Raw genomic sequence first — 19,185 nt, 5'->3', positions numbered from 1 at the left:
AAAGAAAATCTATACAACTTTATTTCCATAGCTGGACTCACGCTGTAGTATATTTCGTTGTTCAAGTTCTTCTGGAGTTGGTCTTTGACTCAGTCGTCTAAAAAGAGATAAATAAGAGTTTTGTCTATTTTAAACCTCCCAATCCTAATTAATAAAGATTTGTTTGGTCTTAGTTTATATTAGTCCCTTACCCTAGCAAGAAATCAATAAAGTTTCAAACTCTTTTGATATTTCATTTGTTTATCTGATTCACTGTTTATGAAACAATTTTCACATTGAAAGTGTTCAAACAGATGTCACAATATAAAAAGAACTGTACGTGTAGACAGGAGGCCAGGATTCTACCTGTAGCTCTGATGTCAACAAGCCCTATCACTACAAAAAAAGCTCACTCAGACCCTAGGGGTACTTGTCTGTAAAATGAAGGTTTGGGCTGGACTGGTGGCTCCCAAACAGATTTGCTCCTTTAGGAAATCTGCTAAAACAGATCATCAAGGCACATTAAGAGAAATTCTGATTCAGGAAATCAGGATGAGGACTGAAATTTTAAAAATTGGTCCTCTTTGTCAGATATTTTATGAAGTTTCTCATCTCATCCACAGTTCTGAGATGTTGCCAAGAACAACGTATCATTTTTGGAATCAGAAAGTTATTCATTTCTTTATACTTCTTAGACAGTATTTGAACCACATGCTAATAACTCTTTAATTGTCTCTGCACAGAGAACTCACAGCTCCATTTTATATGTAATATAAAACTTTATGTATTTCAGTTTTTCTTGTCTCTCTGAATAAGACCTTCTTTTTAAAATGTTAATTAAAAAAAAACAATCCTGCTTTAAGATATAAGTGACATACAATACAATGCACAATTTGATGTTTTGACATATATGTACAACTATGAAACCATCACCAGAATCTTGATAATGAATATATCCGTCACTCTAGTATTGGTTTCCTAGGGCTGCTGTAATAAATTACTACACAAACTGGGTGGTTTAAAAGAACATAAAATATATTTTTCACAGTTCTGAAGGCAACAAGTCAAAAATCAAGATGTTGGCAAGACTGGTTCCTTCTGAAGGCTCTGAAGGAGAACTTGTTCCACGCTTCTCTCCTAGCTCATGGTGCCAGCAATCTTTGGTTTATAGATGCATTACTCCAGTCTCTGCCTCCACAGTCACACAGCATTTTCCGTGTGTGTGTGTGTGTCCAAATTTCCTTCTTTTGAGAATACCAGTCATTGGATTAGAACCTACCCTAATCCAATATGACATCATCTTAGCTTGATTATATCTGCATAGATCCTCCTTCCAAATAAGGTCACATTCATAGGTACCAGAGGTTAGGACTTTTTTTTTGGCGGGAGGGTGGGGGACACACAACTCTACCTACTATTAATCTCTGCCACAAAATTTTCTCATTTTTAAAAAATTTTATTTTAATTTATTGATTTGAGAGAGAGAAACATCAATTTGCTGTTCTACTGATTTATGCATTCATTGATTGCTTCTTGTATGTGCCCTGACCAGGGATCAAACCCACAACCCTGGCATATCAAACAAAACTCTAACCAACTGAACTACCTGGCCAGGACTCCTCATTTTCTTTTGTAATCTGAACTTCCCTGCCCCCAGGCAAACACTGATCTGGTCTATATCACTATACATTAGTTTTCATTTTCTAAAATTTTATATAATCATATGGTATGTACTCTTTTTTGGTCTAGCATAATTATTGAGATTCACCCAAGTTGTGGCATTATAAATAGTTCATTCCTTTTCATTGCTGTGTAGTATTCCATTGCATGACTATATCATGATTTTTTCATTCGTCTTCTGATGGATATTTGTTTCTATTTTTATTTTTGGTTATTAAAAATAATAGTTAGGAAATGGCTAGATCATATGTAGGTATATGTTAGGTTTTTTAAAAAAGATTTTATTTATTTATTTTTAGAGAGAGGGGATGGGAGGGAGAAAAACAGGGAAAGAAACATTGATGTGCAATAGAAATCTTGATCAGTTGCCTCTTGCAAGGCCCCAACTAGGAACCTGGCCCACAACCCAGGAATATCCCCTGACTGAAAATTGAACCAGCAACCTTTCAATTTGCAGGATGATGCCCAACCCACTGAGCCACACCAGTCAGGGCTATGTTTGATTTAAAAAAAAAAAACAACAACTTATAAGTTGTTTTCCAAAGTAGTTCTACTATTTAACATTCCCATCACCAGTGTATGAGAATCCAGGTGCTTTTTATTCTCAGCAACTCTTGGTATTTTCAGTCTTAAACTGTGCAATTTTAGCCATCTTAGTGGGCTTATAGTGGTACGCCACTGTGGTTTTAATTTGCATTTTCCTAGTGACTAAGGGTGTTGAGCATCTTTCCGTATGCTTATTTGCCAGCTGTATGTCTTCTTTGGTGATATGTCTACTGAAATCTTCTCTTCCTCCCTCTTTGAAAATTGGGTTGTTTGTTTTCTTATTGAGTTTGGAGAGTTCTTCATATATTCTAGATGTAAGACCTTGATCAGATACATGGTTTGAAAATATTTTCTCCCACTTGTTTTCACATGTTCTTAACAGTGTCTTTCAAAGAAAAGTTTTAGAATTTTGATTAAGTGCAATTTATCAATGTTTTTCTCTTAAGAATCATTCTTTTGAGATCATTTCTAAGAATCATTGGTCCATATTATTCTGGAAATTTTATAATTTTAGCTTTCATACTTAAGTCTATGATCCATTCTGAGTTAAATTTTTGCATATGATGCAAGGCATGAATTGGTTATTTTTGCACCAGCACCATTTGTGGGAAAAAACCATCCTTTCTGAAACTGTCTTTGCACCTTTCTCAATAATGAGTCGTACATATATGGGTGGGTGTATTTCTGGGTTCTATCCTTTGTTTCCTTGGTTTATTTGCCTATCTTTATGTCAATATCATACTGTTTAGGTTACTTTAGCTTTATAATATATCTTAAAATAAAATTATCAAAGACCTCCATTTTTATATTTATGTATTTATTTTATTATTATTTAAAAATTTATTTATTTATTTTTAGAAAGAGGGGAAGGGAGGGAGAAAGAGAGGGAAACATCAATGTGTGGTTACCTCTCGCATGCCCCCAACTGGGGAACCTGGCCCACAACTCAGGCATGTGCCCTGACTGGGAATCGAACCAGTGACACTTTGGTTCACAAGCTGGCACTCAATCCACTGAGCCACACCACCTTGGGCCCAAAGACCTCCATTTTTAACTAATTCCTAATTTTGATGGTCTCTTGCTGACAATCAGAGGGCCAGAGTTTTGCATTAAGACTGTCATCTTGGCCAACAGCAAAGCCAGGTGTCTATGCTAGGAGAGGAGAATATATTTTAGTTAATGGACATCCCTAATTACTTTGTAAGCAATATGTCAAGAGTTCCACCTCCTTTTCCTCACTTTACCAAGAGACACAACTGAGTTGGGCAAACATCTGTCTATATACTTGGACTATTATGTGTATTATATGTGCAGAAACTGGCCTACATTTAGTTCCTCTATGTGTCTGGTTCCAGCTGACTTGAAAAATACATTAACACTTTAAATGGAAGCAGTTACATGGAATGTGTATAACAGATATATTAAAAATATGAGAGTGATAATTAATTGGCTTGGCATCTCATGCTTGAGCAACTGGATAAATGACAGAGGAGTCTTGCAGTCCTGGGAACCACCTGAATTCTCTAAAACTTAAAAAAAGTATTTATGTCTATCTTATGGTTTAATTTCCAAATTCTTAGACAATACCCAACAGGCATAATACATATTTTTAAAAATTGCACTATTTCTAAAATTAAAAAACAACATAAGGATAAATGAATGCTCCACCACAAAATAAAAATAAACCTCCAACATACATACTGTCATAATGAGATAAAATCAATACGTATATTCTAACCAAAGCCTACCGGATCAGTGTGTTCCCAATCTGGTGCCGTATTTCATTCCACTCCTCTTTGCTTTTTCGAGGCCAAGAATTCAAGTCCAGCTCTGGCTCATTGGGTCTGTGGTTCAACTTCATTGCCAGTGTGTCTTTCCTCTTTACTTTGTTGGCCAGAGCACCTTTACACAAGAAAAAGAAAAATAATGTTGAAGTTTATGCTGGTTGAGATTCAGGCAAGAGTCTGAGTAAACAACATCGCATCTGCCAGCTTCTTCCTCGGCCTCCAATCATCCAGCTAACACAGAAGTGTGCATAAAGCTAGACATCTAAAAACTTCTCTGCCAGATGGACTCGGATGGGCTAAAAATATCTTCTCCCTTCTACCAGGACTCTGTATTTTTCTCCTTAGTAAGAACTGCTATAGGAGAATCTAAGCATGGGACAGCCCTCTGAATTATGGCAGCAAGGTATTTGTACCAACACACCTCATAAAATTCCTATTCTTAAGGCTGTTTTCTCACTTTAGGAAGTGGAACTCTATTGTTTGTAGATTTGTGTACATGAACATTTTTTTTTTTCCTGTGCCCCATGAACACAGTAAGTTCATTAGACTGAAGGAGAGCATCACTTTCATCTTTACAATGTAACCCAAATACCAGCTTTCCTCCACATTTTTTCATACCACCAAGGTAAATAATTCTTTAATTAAAAACTGACGAAAAACCTGAAAGACTCAATCTACATGGCTCCCTTTCCCTGGCATGTTATAACACTGGGAATATCAGAATGTCAGAGACAAGAGCCCTTCACAGTCCAACATCAGGTGACTCGATGGGAGAGGGTGCCTGTTTCCATTCATCGTTCACTCGTTAAGACCAGCAAGTAGCTTTCTCTGTACAAGCAGTTTCTCCTTTACTTTCCCCTCCTTTCTTACTATTCTGGCTTTCATCTTCATCCTCTTCATCTCGGTAGTGAACGGGACCTTCTGAGTCTGAGTCGCTCTCCTTCTCTTCCTCCTGCAGACACTGCGGTAGTCTAGGAACGACTGAGGTAGGTGGCATGTCTTCTTCACTGAATGCAGACGGATGGGTTTGCTCCTCCTCTTCTTCATCATCTGGACTAATAAAATTAACAAAATCATATTTTCCTTTCAGAAACATAAAGGACCACTGATTTTGCAAGGGAAAATACTGATTACCTATGGGGAAGTCCATGAATAAAATAACTTAGGATTCACTCCTTTAACAATCTTGCTAAGAAACTCTTTTAGTTGCTATTAATCTAAAAGCTCTGGGTTCAAATCCTAGCTCTACAACTTATTTACTAGCTTGTAAGTTACTTAACTTTTCTGTAAATGGGAACGATACCTACCCCTCTGGCTTGTTGTGAGGACGAACTAGACAAATTCTAGAATGCCCTAATTCCTGGCACACAGGGCCCTGATGGTCTACACAGCAGGTACAAGTTTGCCTGGGACCGATGAAATGAGAAGACTGCACAAGTGCCTACCATTGTTCCTGGCTCATGGAAGATATTTAATACAAATATTTAATCCATTTCCCTCTGTTTTAACAATGCAGGACGAGAAAATGATAATTTAATCCCAGGAAACACAGAGAAGTAAAGATGAAAATCAACTTTCCCCCTTTACATTCTGCAGGCATAAAACTAAGACTTGGTCTACCTTCAAATTCCTAAACGGTCTCTTTCCAGGATATGAAATAGATATAACAGCAAGTACAAAGATTATGGCAAAACAAATAACAAGCAGGATGCTGCAACAGCCCTATAATTCTTTTAGTTAGTAAGGTGCACCTCCAAGTTGCTGAAAGGTGTTAATCTTCAGTCGCAATTCGTTGGAATTTTAAAGACAGAGTAGGTGTTAGACCAGTACTGGTGTAAGCAGATTCAGTGTTTGGGGAGAGATGAGGGAGAGAATAAGAGGACCAGTTCCAGTCTACGGGGCTGGAATACTAAGCTGTCTTTCAGACTTATGTTCCTCTAGACTGCTCTCTGTCCCCTTTCTACCCAGCTTATCTGTCAGGCACTAGTGCTTTCCAATCTGTAAAACTTCCTCTCACACAGCTATGTAAATATGTATTATTCCTGCTTACAAATTAGACAACTGAAGAGCAGAAAGGTTAAGTAACATACACTATTACAAGCTAGTGAGTAAGACATAGAGCTGGGATTTGAACCCAGAGCTATCTTACTCCAAAGTCATCGCTCTTAAGCACCAAGTATCAAAATATACAATGGTTTTAATTTTCAAGTACAAAAGTTTATAATTTTTGTATCATCATCAAATTGTCTTCCATAGAAACAATGTTATAGAAATCAGCAGGGTAAACAAAGTCCAAATTCTAGAACATGTCTTATCTGTTAAGTATTCTTCTTCCTTTAAATTTGTTCACATTTTCTTTTATAAGTAATAATTTTCCAAGAATGGTTACCTAGAAAAAGCAAGTAAAGGAGAGGAAACAGAGGCAAGCTTTAAAGGCACTCACACTTTCAGCATCTCAATAGTGATGGGAAGTGACGTGGTACGACTCAGGGTACTGCTCTCCTCAGGAAAGTTGTCACTGTTCTCGAAGAGCAATGAATGAGCTCTGTGAGAGCCCTCCAAGGACGGAATCATGGGAAGTGGGCTGCTCAGGGCCTGCTGGATTCGGATATGCAGTGGGAGTGGGGGCAGCCTAGAGGGTACATGCGGCTCCCCAAAGCTGTGATCCAACATCCTCTTGGGTACTTCCTTTTTCTGGTCCTCCTGCTGGGGAACCTCCTGGGGTAGATCTAAGGAAGGTGTGAACTCAGTTTCTGGCACAACTTGAAAAGTCTTAGCAGGGAATGGAGGGGACCGTGGGGGTTCTGGAGGTATATGAGTAGGCAATGGGGGGGATGGAGAGGGAGGTGGGAGCAGCAGCAGCTGTTCGGAACCCACAGAACATGTGCTCTTTCTCTGGTCACTTGGTGCTTTTGTGGTGACAGTGGTGGTGACAGACTCCGACGTGGGTACCAAGGTTGATGGAATGCCTCTCTTAGGCGGCAAGGGTGGGGATGGTTTTGATAACAATGTACCACTGTTTATTGCTGGAAAAGAGAGAGCAACACCTTAATTTAAGATGGCTTTACAATGCTTTGAGAGGCCAGTCCAGGGCCTAGAATTAGAGTTGAGCTCAGTCTTAAATACCGCATGTCATGGCTTTGTGTTCCCTAGATACCTCATTCTAAAACAAAATTTATATTTAAGTATCTGTGGCCTAATAAATCTACAGAAGTATAGGAAGACCACTACCCTAATACTCTGATAAGAAATCTTACTTCTTTGATAAGATATGACAACTCTTTATGATGATCTTGAAGATTAAGTTAATAAGGACACAGAAAAAAATGCAAGTTTTCTTTTGTCTAAAAGCACTCTATTAAACATGCAGATAGCAATAAGAAAACAAATACTATTACGTACTGTTGCCATATCCTGATAAACAGTGATATCTATTAGCTCTGTATTATGAAACTATCAAAAACGACAGCTTGGATATTTATAGCAAATGCAAAGGCCTTTGAAGAAATCAAACTGCTTTTTTATCCTTGACTTCATATTCTCCTTGTGTAAGAAATAATTTTAAAGAAGGAGAAAACACAGAAGTCAGGTGACTTGCCTAAGATCATACTATAAACCGACGAAGGATCAGCTAGTTTCCAGGTCTCATTATTGGGCTCCATCCTCCGGGTACCACTGTACTGGATTTTTATTAGTGTCCACTCCTCTTGTCCTATATGCCCAATCCCCATCTCCCCTCCCTACTACACTATGGGCTCCTTGAAGACAGGGTAACCCCTGTCTCCATCAGCACATCCACAGGGCTAGGCACAGTGCCTGGCACATAGTGGATCTTCATACATGTTTATTAGATGGGGGACCGTACCCTATATATCAAGACAGTATATAACCTTATATCATCACCCACAGCCCAAAGTGACTCAGATGTTGATTCAGCAAAGTCTCTTTCAAGTGCTCCAAATGGCCATTAAAAAGTAAATCACCACATTGTGCAGGGGCCAACCTTGCAAAATAATTAAAAAGTAGCTCTCCTGATCACCAACCTCTAACCCTTTACCCAAACTTATTTTGGTTCCGTCAATTGTTCACATGATTCCATGTCTCAAGGTTCCCTGAAATAAAAATTTGCTTGCCTTAAATCCCATTCCATGAGCAGCATTCAAAGTAAAAGGCTAGGTAATTGATGTTTTGTGTGTGTGTTTTTAAAGATTTTATTTATTTATTTTTAGAGAGAGGGGAAGGGAGGGAGAAAGAGAAGGAGAGAAAGGTCGATGTGTGATTGGTCGCCTCTCACACGCCCTCAACCAGGGACCTGGTCTGCAACCCAGTCACGTGCCCTGTCTGGGAATCAAACCAGCGACCTCTCAGTTTACAGGCTGACACTCAATCCACTGAGCCACACCAGACAGGGCTGTAATCTAATGTTTTAATGTCACTCATCATAAGTATATTTTTAAAAGTACTTTCTAGAAAAACATTGCATACACATAAAAAAAAAAATCAAAAATGTGAATTTTAGGATCAGTGGAAAGGATACTTTTGGGTAGAATGGACTTTTGCTGCCTCTCTAAAAACAGCAGTTAGCTGTTCCAACAAAACTCACCTCTGACAAGACCAAATTTGACTATTTTAACATTTGAATTGATAAGGTAAAGTACCTACAGTAATTTAAGGAAAACATATACCTGAACATGTTAAGGAAGTCAACTCTGGTACATATACCCTGACAATGGGATATGGCTGTAGTTCTGTGAGCAAGATGTCAAGAGTGTTCGTCGGAGGGTTATAAATTTCCTTCTTCGGTTCAGCTACTTATGATGTTTCTTCCTTAGACCTAATACTCTTACTAGTCCCAGTCTTAGGACTGTTATGTCCATTAGTAGATGCAGCAATGTCCACAGCAGTGGTTTCCAGTTGTTTAGATTTCATGGACTAATACGATTAAAAAGAAATTCTCAACCAACCTCAGGCTGTCATTTTCAATACTTCCAAGTAAGGCTTGATATTAAATATACCACTTACAAGTATAATCTTTTCATGAAAGAAATGGTCTTTTAACACCAAAGAATAAGGTCATAATTTCAGAATAAAGGACAGTCCTTTAAATCAAATCTATTTAACTTTAATAAAAACTCTGTAAACTGTCCTACTTCTTTCCTTCTGCTGAGGACCACTCATGGACGGGGAGTGACTCCTCTGTCACAGGTCCTGCTGCTCTCGGCTATTCACCTTAGGCTAAGTGTGGCCTCTGCAGTTTCGCCCAGGAGGCAGTACACATAATACCATTTTTTATGTTGTCTACCCTGAAAAGAGTGGCATATACTACTGGTTTAGAGCAGTGGTTCTCAATGCATGGTCCCTGGATATGCAGCATCAACATCACCTGAGAACTTACTAGAAACGCAAACTCCCAGGACCTACCTCAGACTTACTGAATCAGAAACTCTAAGGGCAGGGTCCAGCAATCTGTAGTTTAGCAAGCCCTCCAGGTGACTGTGATGAGAACACCTACGTAGACAACCGTTTGCGAACACAGGTGTCTGGAACAGAGGTCTGTACTCAAGAGTCGAAAAGCCTATGTTTGGCCCTGGCTGACATGTCGTCCCATAAACCAAAAGGTCATCGGTTTGAGACCTGCTCAGGGCACATGCCTGGGTTTCAGGCCAGTTCCCTGGTTGGCGGCGTGCAAGAGGCAACCAATTGATGTTTCTCTCCCTCTCTTTCTCCCTCCTTACCCCTCTCTCTAAAAATAAATAAATAAAATCTTTAAAAAGAAGAAAGAAAAGTCTGTGTTTGCTTTCTATCTTTCACTAACTGCAACCTCGAGGAGTCACTTCTGCACATTCTAATTATCCTAACTATCTAATAGATAAAATCGGTTCCCTACTACACAAGATTTTGAAAATAAGTATACAAGAAAGCTCCTCCAGTTTCTCAGAGAGAAGTCAATGCGGCAATATCTGTCCAAGTGGCGATAATAATAACCTTCATCCTGTTTTTATCAAGCCACTCAAACCTGTCATAGTCACAATGAATTGTAAGCCTGTTTTTCAAGGTTCTAGTCACTCCCCACAACTTGACGGTATTAAGCCATTTAACAACCATAGTTTTTATTCCTCCAATCATTAACAAGAACTTCAAGCAGTACAAAGCCTAGTATCATTTTTCCTGAAAAACTACCTTCCTTTCTCTCCTCTTTTTCTTGAAAATTTCTCTAAGAAGGTATGCATTTATGTAAAGAAAACAGACCTAAAAAGGACTTTAGGTAAATATAAAAAGTTAGTATACTAAAACCAATTATCCTCCCTTTCTCTCTTCCACCAGTAATTTTACAAGGAGTATCATTCTTAACTCTCCCAAGATAAAATATGATTTTATCAGGACAATTTAAATACTATCTCTTGCAGTTCCCCTTGAGGATATTATGCCAGACACTGAATCACAAGTTATACTGGCATCTATACAACCATCTTTTCATCTGTTGAGCTTATGCGGAAGATATCCATTGGCAGTTTAAAGTAGGTTAAAAGAAACCTCTTCTTCATGCTGGTCAAACCTGTTAGGGCCTTCACACACCCAGTCCCCCAAATATAGATAGCATTTCAGAAACACTGTTTTAGGGAAATAGAAATTCCCCCACACTTGAACCTGATTTTAGTGTTATCTGATCTTCATGCATAGTCACCTGCCTCATTTTCAAGATTTTTCTCCATATTGAGTGCATTCAAAGGGACAAGATATGAAAATTCTGTTATAGATCAAATCATTACTGGACCAGTTTTCCAGTAAAACATCATCCAAAATCCAACCCGACCCAACCCAACCCAACGAAAACCTAAAAACTTACCAATGACAGGGTTGCTGTTTCTGTTAGTTGGTTTAGGGGGAGGGACAGGGGGCTGCTTGGCAGGGACTGTGAGAGGGAGGCTCGGGGTAGCAGTAGAGTTAGTGCTGGCAGGAGCAGCGGGCAGAGTCCTGGGCACTGGGGAAGGGGGCACAGAGGAATTAATAACAGTTTTTGGAAGGTTTGTGGTGGCAGCAGTGGCAGCAGGTACTGTGGTAGTGGCGGCCATGGAGGTGGAGGAGGTGGACCTCGCTGTGCTGCCAGAAGAAGTGGCATCCTTTGCCTGCCCTTCATTTCCTTCATGAGAAGAGGACACTGGTCTTTTAGGGGGAAGTAAAGGCTGTTTGGGTACATTCTCAGAAATAGACTCTGCTTCAGAATTAGGTTGGCTTCCAGTCGAGCCTGTATAATAAGAGACACAATTTAAAAAGTAAGAGAGTAATAAGACAGACTCAAAAAGCTAACACATCTACTGACTTATAGTCAGCTTCATCTATTATTTAATTTCTGGATCAGTTTCCAGGCAAAAATTTCCCAACCTCAACATTCTTATGTATTCAACACTTTCTCAATCAGTAAAAGAGACTTGTTATCATAGTGATTTTTTTACACAAGAGCTAGGAAGAGGCACATCAGAATCCCTTGGGTGGAGGAAAAATATGTAGCTTAAAAAAGTCCTACAAGCCCTGGCTAATGTGGCCTGCAAACCAAACGGTTGCTGGTTCGATTCCCAGTCAGGGCACATGCCTGGGATGCATGCCAGGTCCCCAGTTGGGGGTGTGCAAGAGGCAACAACACACTGTTGGTTTCTCTCCCTTTCTTTCTCCCTTCCTTCCCTTCTCTCTAAAAATAAATAAATGAATAAAAATCTTTAATGGAAAAAAAAAATTAAGAAAAAGAAAAAAAAAAAAAAAAAGGCCTACAAGGCCCTGACTCAGTTGGGGCTCGGTTGGGTGTCGTCCTGAAAACAGAAAGGTCACAGGTTTGATTCCTGGTCTGGGCACATGCCTGGGTTGTAGGCAAAGTCCCCTGCTGGGGGTGTGCAAGGGGAAACTGACCAGTGTTTCTCTCCTTCTCTTTCACCTTCCTTTCCCCTCTCTCTAGAAATAAACAAACAAACAAATCTAAAAACCAAAAAAAGTCCTAGAGGTATCTGATATTTAACATCCTCTTCCATCCTTGTGAATCACAACTTTAGATACTTTGTGATGAAAGAATGGATGTGTGTGTGTGTGTGTGTAAAATTCTACTTAAAGTTACAATTAGTTGAGGAAATTCTAGAGAACAGAATTGCCTCTGGATTTTATTTCCCCCCTTGCTCTCACAAACCCCTGAGATAAACAAGAATGACTGATCCATGGCTAGTAAACTCAAAAATCCAGTTTTTTACCTAGGCGCTTCTTTGGGTCTTCTTCTGGAATAGGTTTCCCAAGACCAGCTACTTTTCCTGGCTCTTCCTCTACTTGGACTGGACTAGAAGATCTGGCGCTCCCTATGGGGGTGGTATGGCCATTCTTCAACATGGCATGGTTCAGCTTCCCTGGATCCTCACCATCTGCAGGGTCCAAAAGGAAGGAGCAAATTGATGAAACTGGTATGGTCATCTTATCCCATTCCCCCTCCTCCTTTTTAGCTTATTATTTAGATCTAGATGATGATGATGATGATTTGGATCTTTATAGGAGTATTGGAAATTAAATAATTCCTTTTTATAATACACATTTGATTGCCTATTATGTGCCAGGTGCCTTGCTACATCAATAAGACAGACTTATTATATATAAGTAATTACAGTGCTAAACGTCCAGAGCTATAATGGATGAAGTGGTAGGAATAAAGAAGAAATAATTATCTTGGGGCGAGAACAGAGTTAGGAAAAGCTTTACAGAAAATGGTAGCTAAACTGAGCCTTGCCCTCAACGGTGTGGCTCATTGGGTTGGGCATCATCCTGCAAACCTAAAGGCTGCTGGGTCCATTTCTGGTCAGGGCACATGCCTTGGATGTGGGCCAGGTTCCCTTGGTTGGGGGTGTGACAGAGGCAATGGATCGATGTTTCTCTCCCTCTCTCTCTCCCTCCCTCCCCATCTCTCTAAAATAAAAAAAATAAAACAAAATATTTAAACTGAGTCTTAAAGGATGTGTAGGAGCCTACCAGACTAATGATGAAAGAGTCTGTCTAGGAGGAAGGAACAGCATAGCATGTACGAAGGTGTGAAATTATTCGACATGTTTGGGGACTGACAACTAGTTAGGTCTGGCAGGAGAATAGATGCATACAAGAAAAAGTTATGGATAGGACTAGAGAGGCAAGCAAGAGTCAGGCTGAAGGATACCAAAAACCATGTAAAAGAACCTGGACTGAATCCTGTAGGTAACAGGAGGCCAATGAATTAAAATAGAAGAGAGATCTGATATGTTCTGTGTCTGGGAAAGTTAACTCAGAGCTGTGAGGAAGACAGATTGTGCAGTGACTGAAACAGGAAAACTAATTATGAGCTACTGCTAGAATACACGTGAGAAATAGCAGAGGGTGCTTGCGGGCATTAGGAATGGAGAGCAGTGTGTAGAACTGACAGATGGATCAGAGGTAAGCAAGCTAAACTGTAGGAATGATCGCTAGGCTGGCGGCTTTGGGATGACCCCTCAGCGCTATGAAAACTGTAGGTAAGATTCCTTCATGGAGCAACTCGACAAACATTCCCAGCTACTGCTGAGGTTTTCTAGACTCCTTTGGAAGAGAAAACTGAAAAACAACTGAGGTTAAAGACTAAAACTTCTGACTTATCTCCTGGTGTGGGAACTGGAACTAGTTGCTCTCTAGATGGCATCCTCTGCTTTCTATACTGAGACACTTTGGGCAGTATCATTTTAGTGTCTCTTCAGTTAGCCTTTCCAGTCCTCAAAGACCAACCAGTCTCCCTCACCCCAACCCACCACTTCCTAGGACATTAGACAGTATCATTCTTCATGCAGTCTACATAAGAGGTGGAGCCTGAGCTCAAAGTAGTGAAGAGACTAAGGCAAATGAGCACTAAATAAAAATGTACTTCCAAAGCTGAGGTATTCTGACAACTAATTCACTTTTTTAAAAGGGGAAGGGGCAAGATGACAACAACTGTGCAAACATAAGTTATTGCTTATGTTAGTACAGACCAGCTTTAACAAAAACAGGCCTTTCAAGAATATAAAGTAATGAATCATTTCAGCGCCAATGAAGACTGATCATTTTGAAAACCATATAGTGAAAGATTAAGACACATTATTAATTGGTTTCTACTCAGCATACACTAGTAAAATATATGTAAAGCTGATCAGTTCTCTCAAGTTATTGCATCAGGATTGCCTATTTTTAAGGAGACTTTCTTACATTTAATGCAAAGGGTTTCCGCAACGCTAACAGAATGGAGCAGAAGTATTCTCTGGCTTTAATGCCTATGAATGTCCCCCACTCAGAAAATCTATTTAATATTTTATAATATAGTCAAGTTAGAACCACAATCAAGCCAAAAGCCATCTTGAAGGATGAAAAAAATTTTAAAGTTCAAACACTGCTTTTGGCCTAAACTGGAAATATATAAGCCAGGCCCTGAGTTCCATCTCTTGACTTTTCCTTACAGAAGAAAGCTTAGGTCAGTTCTCTGGCTGGCACAGTGGCATATTGTCCAGTGGCTGCCACTCATTCATCAACTGGGCCTTTGAGCTTCTAGGCTAAAAACAACTTAAATCAAAGGCCAACAGGAAGCACAGGGCAAAAGAGATTGAATGAAGGTGAAAAACAAGAAGGACGTAACATATGGGGCTTGTGGTGCATAAACAAGAAAGGTGAGACACAGGCTCGGGCATGGAGTGAGGAGTGGCTATTATCAAAAAACCAAGGGCCAAGGGTGCTGCAACTGAGGCATTACAATTGTAGTGAAGCCCTAAATACCTAGAAGATTTCGTGCCCTACTGTAAAAAACAAACAGACACACGATAAAACAAGTTATACCTGCTCATAATAACCATGTAGAAAATTGAGAAAAATAGAAAGAAAAAACCCCCTGTATCCCCATCTCAACATTCAGAGGTAACCAATGCTATAATGTTAGTATTTTTCCTTCGAGCTTGTATCCTCTGCTCAGTTTTTACATAGCTGAGATAACAAATCTTCAATATACATAATTTAATTAAATTGTGTGAATAAAGAGTATATTCACATGGTTCAAAACCTAAAAGGTATAATATTCCATCAGTTTGGCTTCTTTCTCCCATCATCCAAAGGATATATTTTAAAACTTGGGTTTTCAGATTTCTGTCTCATGCAAAGTCACTCTAATGAAGAAAAATGAAACACAACTAAATAGTCTTTAACTCTTCCGATAAGCTGCTTTTCTAAAAGTCACACATTGGAGAAAGTCCTGACATTATTAAACCAGCAATGAGTGTTGAAATACCAAAACATGATCTTTATGACAAACAAACAGAAGACGAGGGCAGCAATGTGGACATGAGACAAATGTGGTCGAGAGAGAGAGAGAGAGAGAGACAGACAGACAGACAGAGGTGACACAGTACTGCAGCTGGGATAATGCTGAGGATGTATAGAGACAGATAATGTTAGCTCCAAGGATCCTTCACCAACCACTCAATTTCAGAGTTAAGGATCCCAGCCAGATAATTGAGACATGGAAGGTGAGGTGAATAGTACCCCCTACCCCAGCAAGAAAATGGACTTCAGTAAAGAAAATTAGGAGGTAACTATTAGAAGAAAAAAAATCATTTCATACTTATACCCCTAATGTGACATTCTGTACAAAGTCAGTTATTCTTACTTATGTTTTAATCTTTCATTTATTGGATATTTTCATTCCCACAAAAATAATTTGCCTTCTTTAAATAAATAATAGATGGCATGACACTAAATTCTATAAAAATATCTTTTCATCATCAAGTATAACACAAGCATAGAAAAATGTATAGAACATAAATTTAAATTTTAGTGAACTATTATGAGGAGAACAGCTGTGTGATCATTACGGACATTAAGAAATGTTTCCAGCCCTGGCTGGTGTGGCTCAGTTAGTTGGAGAGTTTTCCCGTAAACTGAAATGCTGTGGGTTCAGTTCCCGGTCGGGGCACATGCCTAAGTGAGGGTTTAGTCCCCATTTGGGGTGCATGTGAGAGGCAGCAATAGATGTTTCTCTCTCACATTAATGTTTCTCTCCCCTCCTCTCTCTACCTATTTTCCCCTTTCTCTAAAAAATGAGAATGTCCTTGGGTGAGGATAAAAAAAGAAGGAAATGCTTCCAGACCTCAGAAGCCTCCTTTTCTCCCTAGTAACATATCTTTCCTTCTCTCACAAAACAATTATTCTTTTAACTCTCATCATGATCCTTTCTTTGTTTTTTTAAATTATAGTTTAACCACTTAAGCATGCATCTCCAAATACTGTAGTTTAATACTGCCTATTATTTCTTTACATTTATAGAAATGATACAATATATATTCTTTCATAACTGACTTAATTGCCTGATATTATTTATGAGATTTACATGATAGCATTTAGATGTAGTTTGTTTTCATTGCTGTGTATCTCATTTTATAACTGTATCACAACATGGGCATTTGGGTTGCTAACAATTTTGCTCTATTATTAGTAAATATTGCTGCTATAAGTATATTGGTACATGTCTTGAGATATATGTATACACATTTTTATTAGCTATATGCCAAATTCTGTAATTATTCTATTTTAACACTACTACCAACAGTTATATGTGAATTCCACCTACTTCATACCTTCGCCAACTCTTCTTTTTTTTTTTTTTTCCTATTTTCACCCTTTATTGGGAATACAGGACAATATTACACTTTTTGATCATTAAATGAACAAACTCGGTGATATGATATTGGTAGGAATGAAATGAATGATGGGAGTAAGTGGTTTTCCATTCAGTGGGTAGGAAAGAGAACAGGTGCAAGATCTTCAAAGAGAACCATATTTACTCAACCACCAAAGGACTTTGGCTTCAACTCATTCATGGCTGGAAGGAGAACCAGTCTGGTCAACCATCTTCATCACAGCAAGCCGGCATCTGCACAATTTTTCAACCTAATTGTAGGTATAAGAGAACTCCACATTGATTCATAAATTGATCTGGATGACTACTAAATTGTCCTCTATTTGCAGGCTGGCAAAAATCTTCAGAGTGACTGTTGGAGCAAGGAGCCTTTCATGTGCTCCCAGTTATTATATAGTGCATAGAGGCTAGTAAGTGTTAGTCCTGCTAGACCACCTTGTGCTACCCCTCGAAGACCACCTGTACATTTATACAACATGCCCGTCATGGTTCCAGCTGCTACTGTATTGAGGTCATCTTCTGCACCTCGTGTTTTCTCAATGATGACCCCAAATGCACTATAAAGCAAAGCCAAAGAACCTAGAGTATTAGCCCAAAGTGCCCCTTGCCTGGTCACCATGTTCAAAATCTGTACGTTTCTTGGTTTGGACCAGGCCATGTTCTGGGTTTCTTTCAATCCTAGCCGTAGACCGTTCATTGCTCCAAATGCAGCTCCTGTCATACAACATCCTCCAATGGTAAAGAAGGCCAGTTCAAATCTGCCCCGGGTTTTATTAGCTCCAGTTGGTAAAATAAACTCATCTGTATCCTGCACGAGATACCGTGGATCCACATTTAAATAAGGAGAGAGAGGATTCATACCAGTCAGCGGGACGCCGGCCAAATCCGCGTGCGAGTAACCAGCGCCGCCAGCTCCGAAAAAGCCGGCCAAACCTCCCGTGCTTTTGTTGCTGCTTCCCCCGCTGCCCTCCATGGTCTCACAGCAAATCGTCCGTCAGCCTCAGGCTGCGGTCGTTTGGCTGTTGCTCCTCAACAGTAGCGGGAAGACCCACGTTGCTACCGACTCCTTCACACCCCTTCGCCAACTCTTGTTCTTGGTCATTTGATTAATTTTAGGTTTTCTAGTTTATATGTTGAATTATTTTATTTTGATTTAATTTGTATTTCTTAATTACTAATGAAGTAAAACAAATCCATCTTTTTATTTATTGGGCATCTGTATATACTCTTTAGTGAATTCAATGGTTCAGTGCTTTTGCAGACTTTCTATTGAGTTGTCTCTTTCTTTTTTAATAGATATTTTAAAAAAAATTCGTGATGCATGAACAATTTTTGTTTTGTTAAAGCACCCTCCCCCCAACAACAGCAATAATAAAAGAAAGGAAAGTCATATACCTCACAGGAACTGAAGACCAGTTACACAGAGACATGCGTATGTTTGCAAACTCACCCTGCGCAGAGTCTTCCAACAGAACCCCTCTTTTAACAAGCTCTTCTCTGGGTTTCCGCATAGATATTTTTCGCTCTAAAACTAACATTAAATTGGAAAATAGTACTCAGAATTGTGGCAGTTAAAGGTCAACTTTAAGCATTCTAACTCCACAGGTAAAAGTATAAAGTGGTTCAATTTTCTAGTCTCTGGAAAGAAAAAAACAGGAAAACTAACTTTAAATTTAAAAACTTAATTTCTTTCACATGCTGTGCTATTAGGAAAATAGCATTTCCAAAAGTAACTATCCTTATATAATTTTATCTTTTAAAATTAGAATTTCAATAACAAGGTATTTATGAATGACCCGTCTCTGGAAGGAAGTGGCCAGGGTAGGAAGAAGGAGCACCTTAGATTCACTACAGTTTAGGAACCCCATTTACCACTTGACAAACTTTAACCCCATCAAAATACCCATCTGGGAATGAGGCTATAGTATATAAGGCTTAGAGAGTGATCGCTTGGTTTTTAATTCTAAAAGATTCAATTCCCCCTTCAAATAGGGAGTTATTGAAGCTTGGGAAAAAGAAGGAAAAAGGTACTTCCAAAAGAGGGAACTTTTTAACTCGGAACACATACTTAAATCTTAGTATCTCACCTTCTGATGTCTCTTTGAATTTATCACTACTTTTTTTTTTCCGCCATTTCCAGGGCTTGAAGATCTTGCCAAAGCCTGAGAACTTGCTCTTCCTTTTGGTGGGAGGTGTTGTGTCTCCTCCTGCTTCCACACTATCCATGATCATGCCTGGGTCGGCAGTGGGCTGGCCCGCTTCTTCTGTGTCACGGGGTGGCGGAGAGAGGGAAGGGAAAAACCAATGTATTATTTCGGTATAAACTTGAAATTGTCCCTGCCCCTCTCTTCCTGTGGTAGTTGGAAAGGATCAGAGCAATGATGAACAATCATGCAGACAGTCAGACTCCTTGACATCACATGAACACCAAATATCACAATCCGTAACAGAGAAATTACTAAGGAGAAAAAGGAACCAAACCAAGCTGACATCATTTTAGGACAAAAA

At 39.2% G+C, this 19,185-nt stretch overlaps 1 protein-coding gene and 1 pseudogene across 7 annotated transcripts in view; both read right to left on the bottom strand.

Annotated features, from left to right (window-relative positions):
* PHACTR4 (phosphatase and actin regulator 4) overlaps nucleotides 1–19,185 on the bottom strand; it is a 77,161-nt gene that overhangs the window by 7,918 nt on the left and 50,058 nt on the right. For all 7 annotated transcript variants that reach the window (XM_090268917.1, XM_090268919.1, XM_090268918.1 and 4 more), the window contains 8 exons: nucleotides 18,765–18,941; nucleotides 18,128–18,208; nucleotides 12,227–12,391; nucleotides 10,840–11,238; nucleotides 6,436–7,018; nucleotides 4,863–5,047; nucleotides 3,954–4,107; nucleotides 42–97 (listed from right to left, as the gene is read on the bottom strand). In XM_090268917.1, coding sequence (XP_090125043.1) covers nucleotides 42–97; nucleotides 3,954–4,107; nucleotides 4,863–5,047; nucleotides 6,436–7,018; nucleotides 10,840–11,238; nucleotides 12,227–12,391; nucleotides 18,128–18,208; nucleotides 18,765–18,941 — 1,800 coding nt within the window. The remainder of the gene's footprint in view (nucleotides 1–41; nucleotides 98–3,953; nucleotides 4,108–4,862; nucleotides 5,048–6,435; nucleotides 7,019–10,839; nucleotides 11,239–12,226; nucleotides 12,392–18,127; nucleotides 18,209–18,764; nucleotides 18,942–19,185) is intronic.
* LOC150014471 (mitochondrial import inner membrane translocase subunit Tim23 pseudogene) lies at nucleotides 16,875–17,748 on the bottom strand (annotated as a pseudogene).

The sequence above is a fragment of the Furipterus horrens genome, unplaced genomic scaffold (genome assembly GCF_987537825.1).
Source record: "Furipterus horrens unplaced genomic scaffold, mFurHor1.1.pri manual_scaffold_3, whole genome shotgun sequence".
In the NCBI taxonomy this organism is placed as follows: Eukaryota; Metazoa; Chordata; class Mammalia; order Chiroptera; family Furipteridae; genus Furipterus; species Furipterus horrens.
This window is presented reverse-complemented; position numbering and strand designations above follow the sequence as displayed.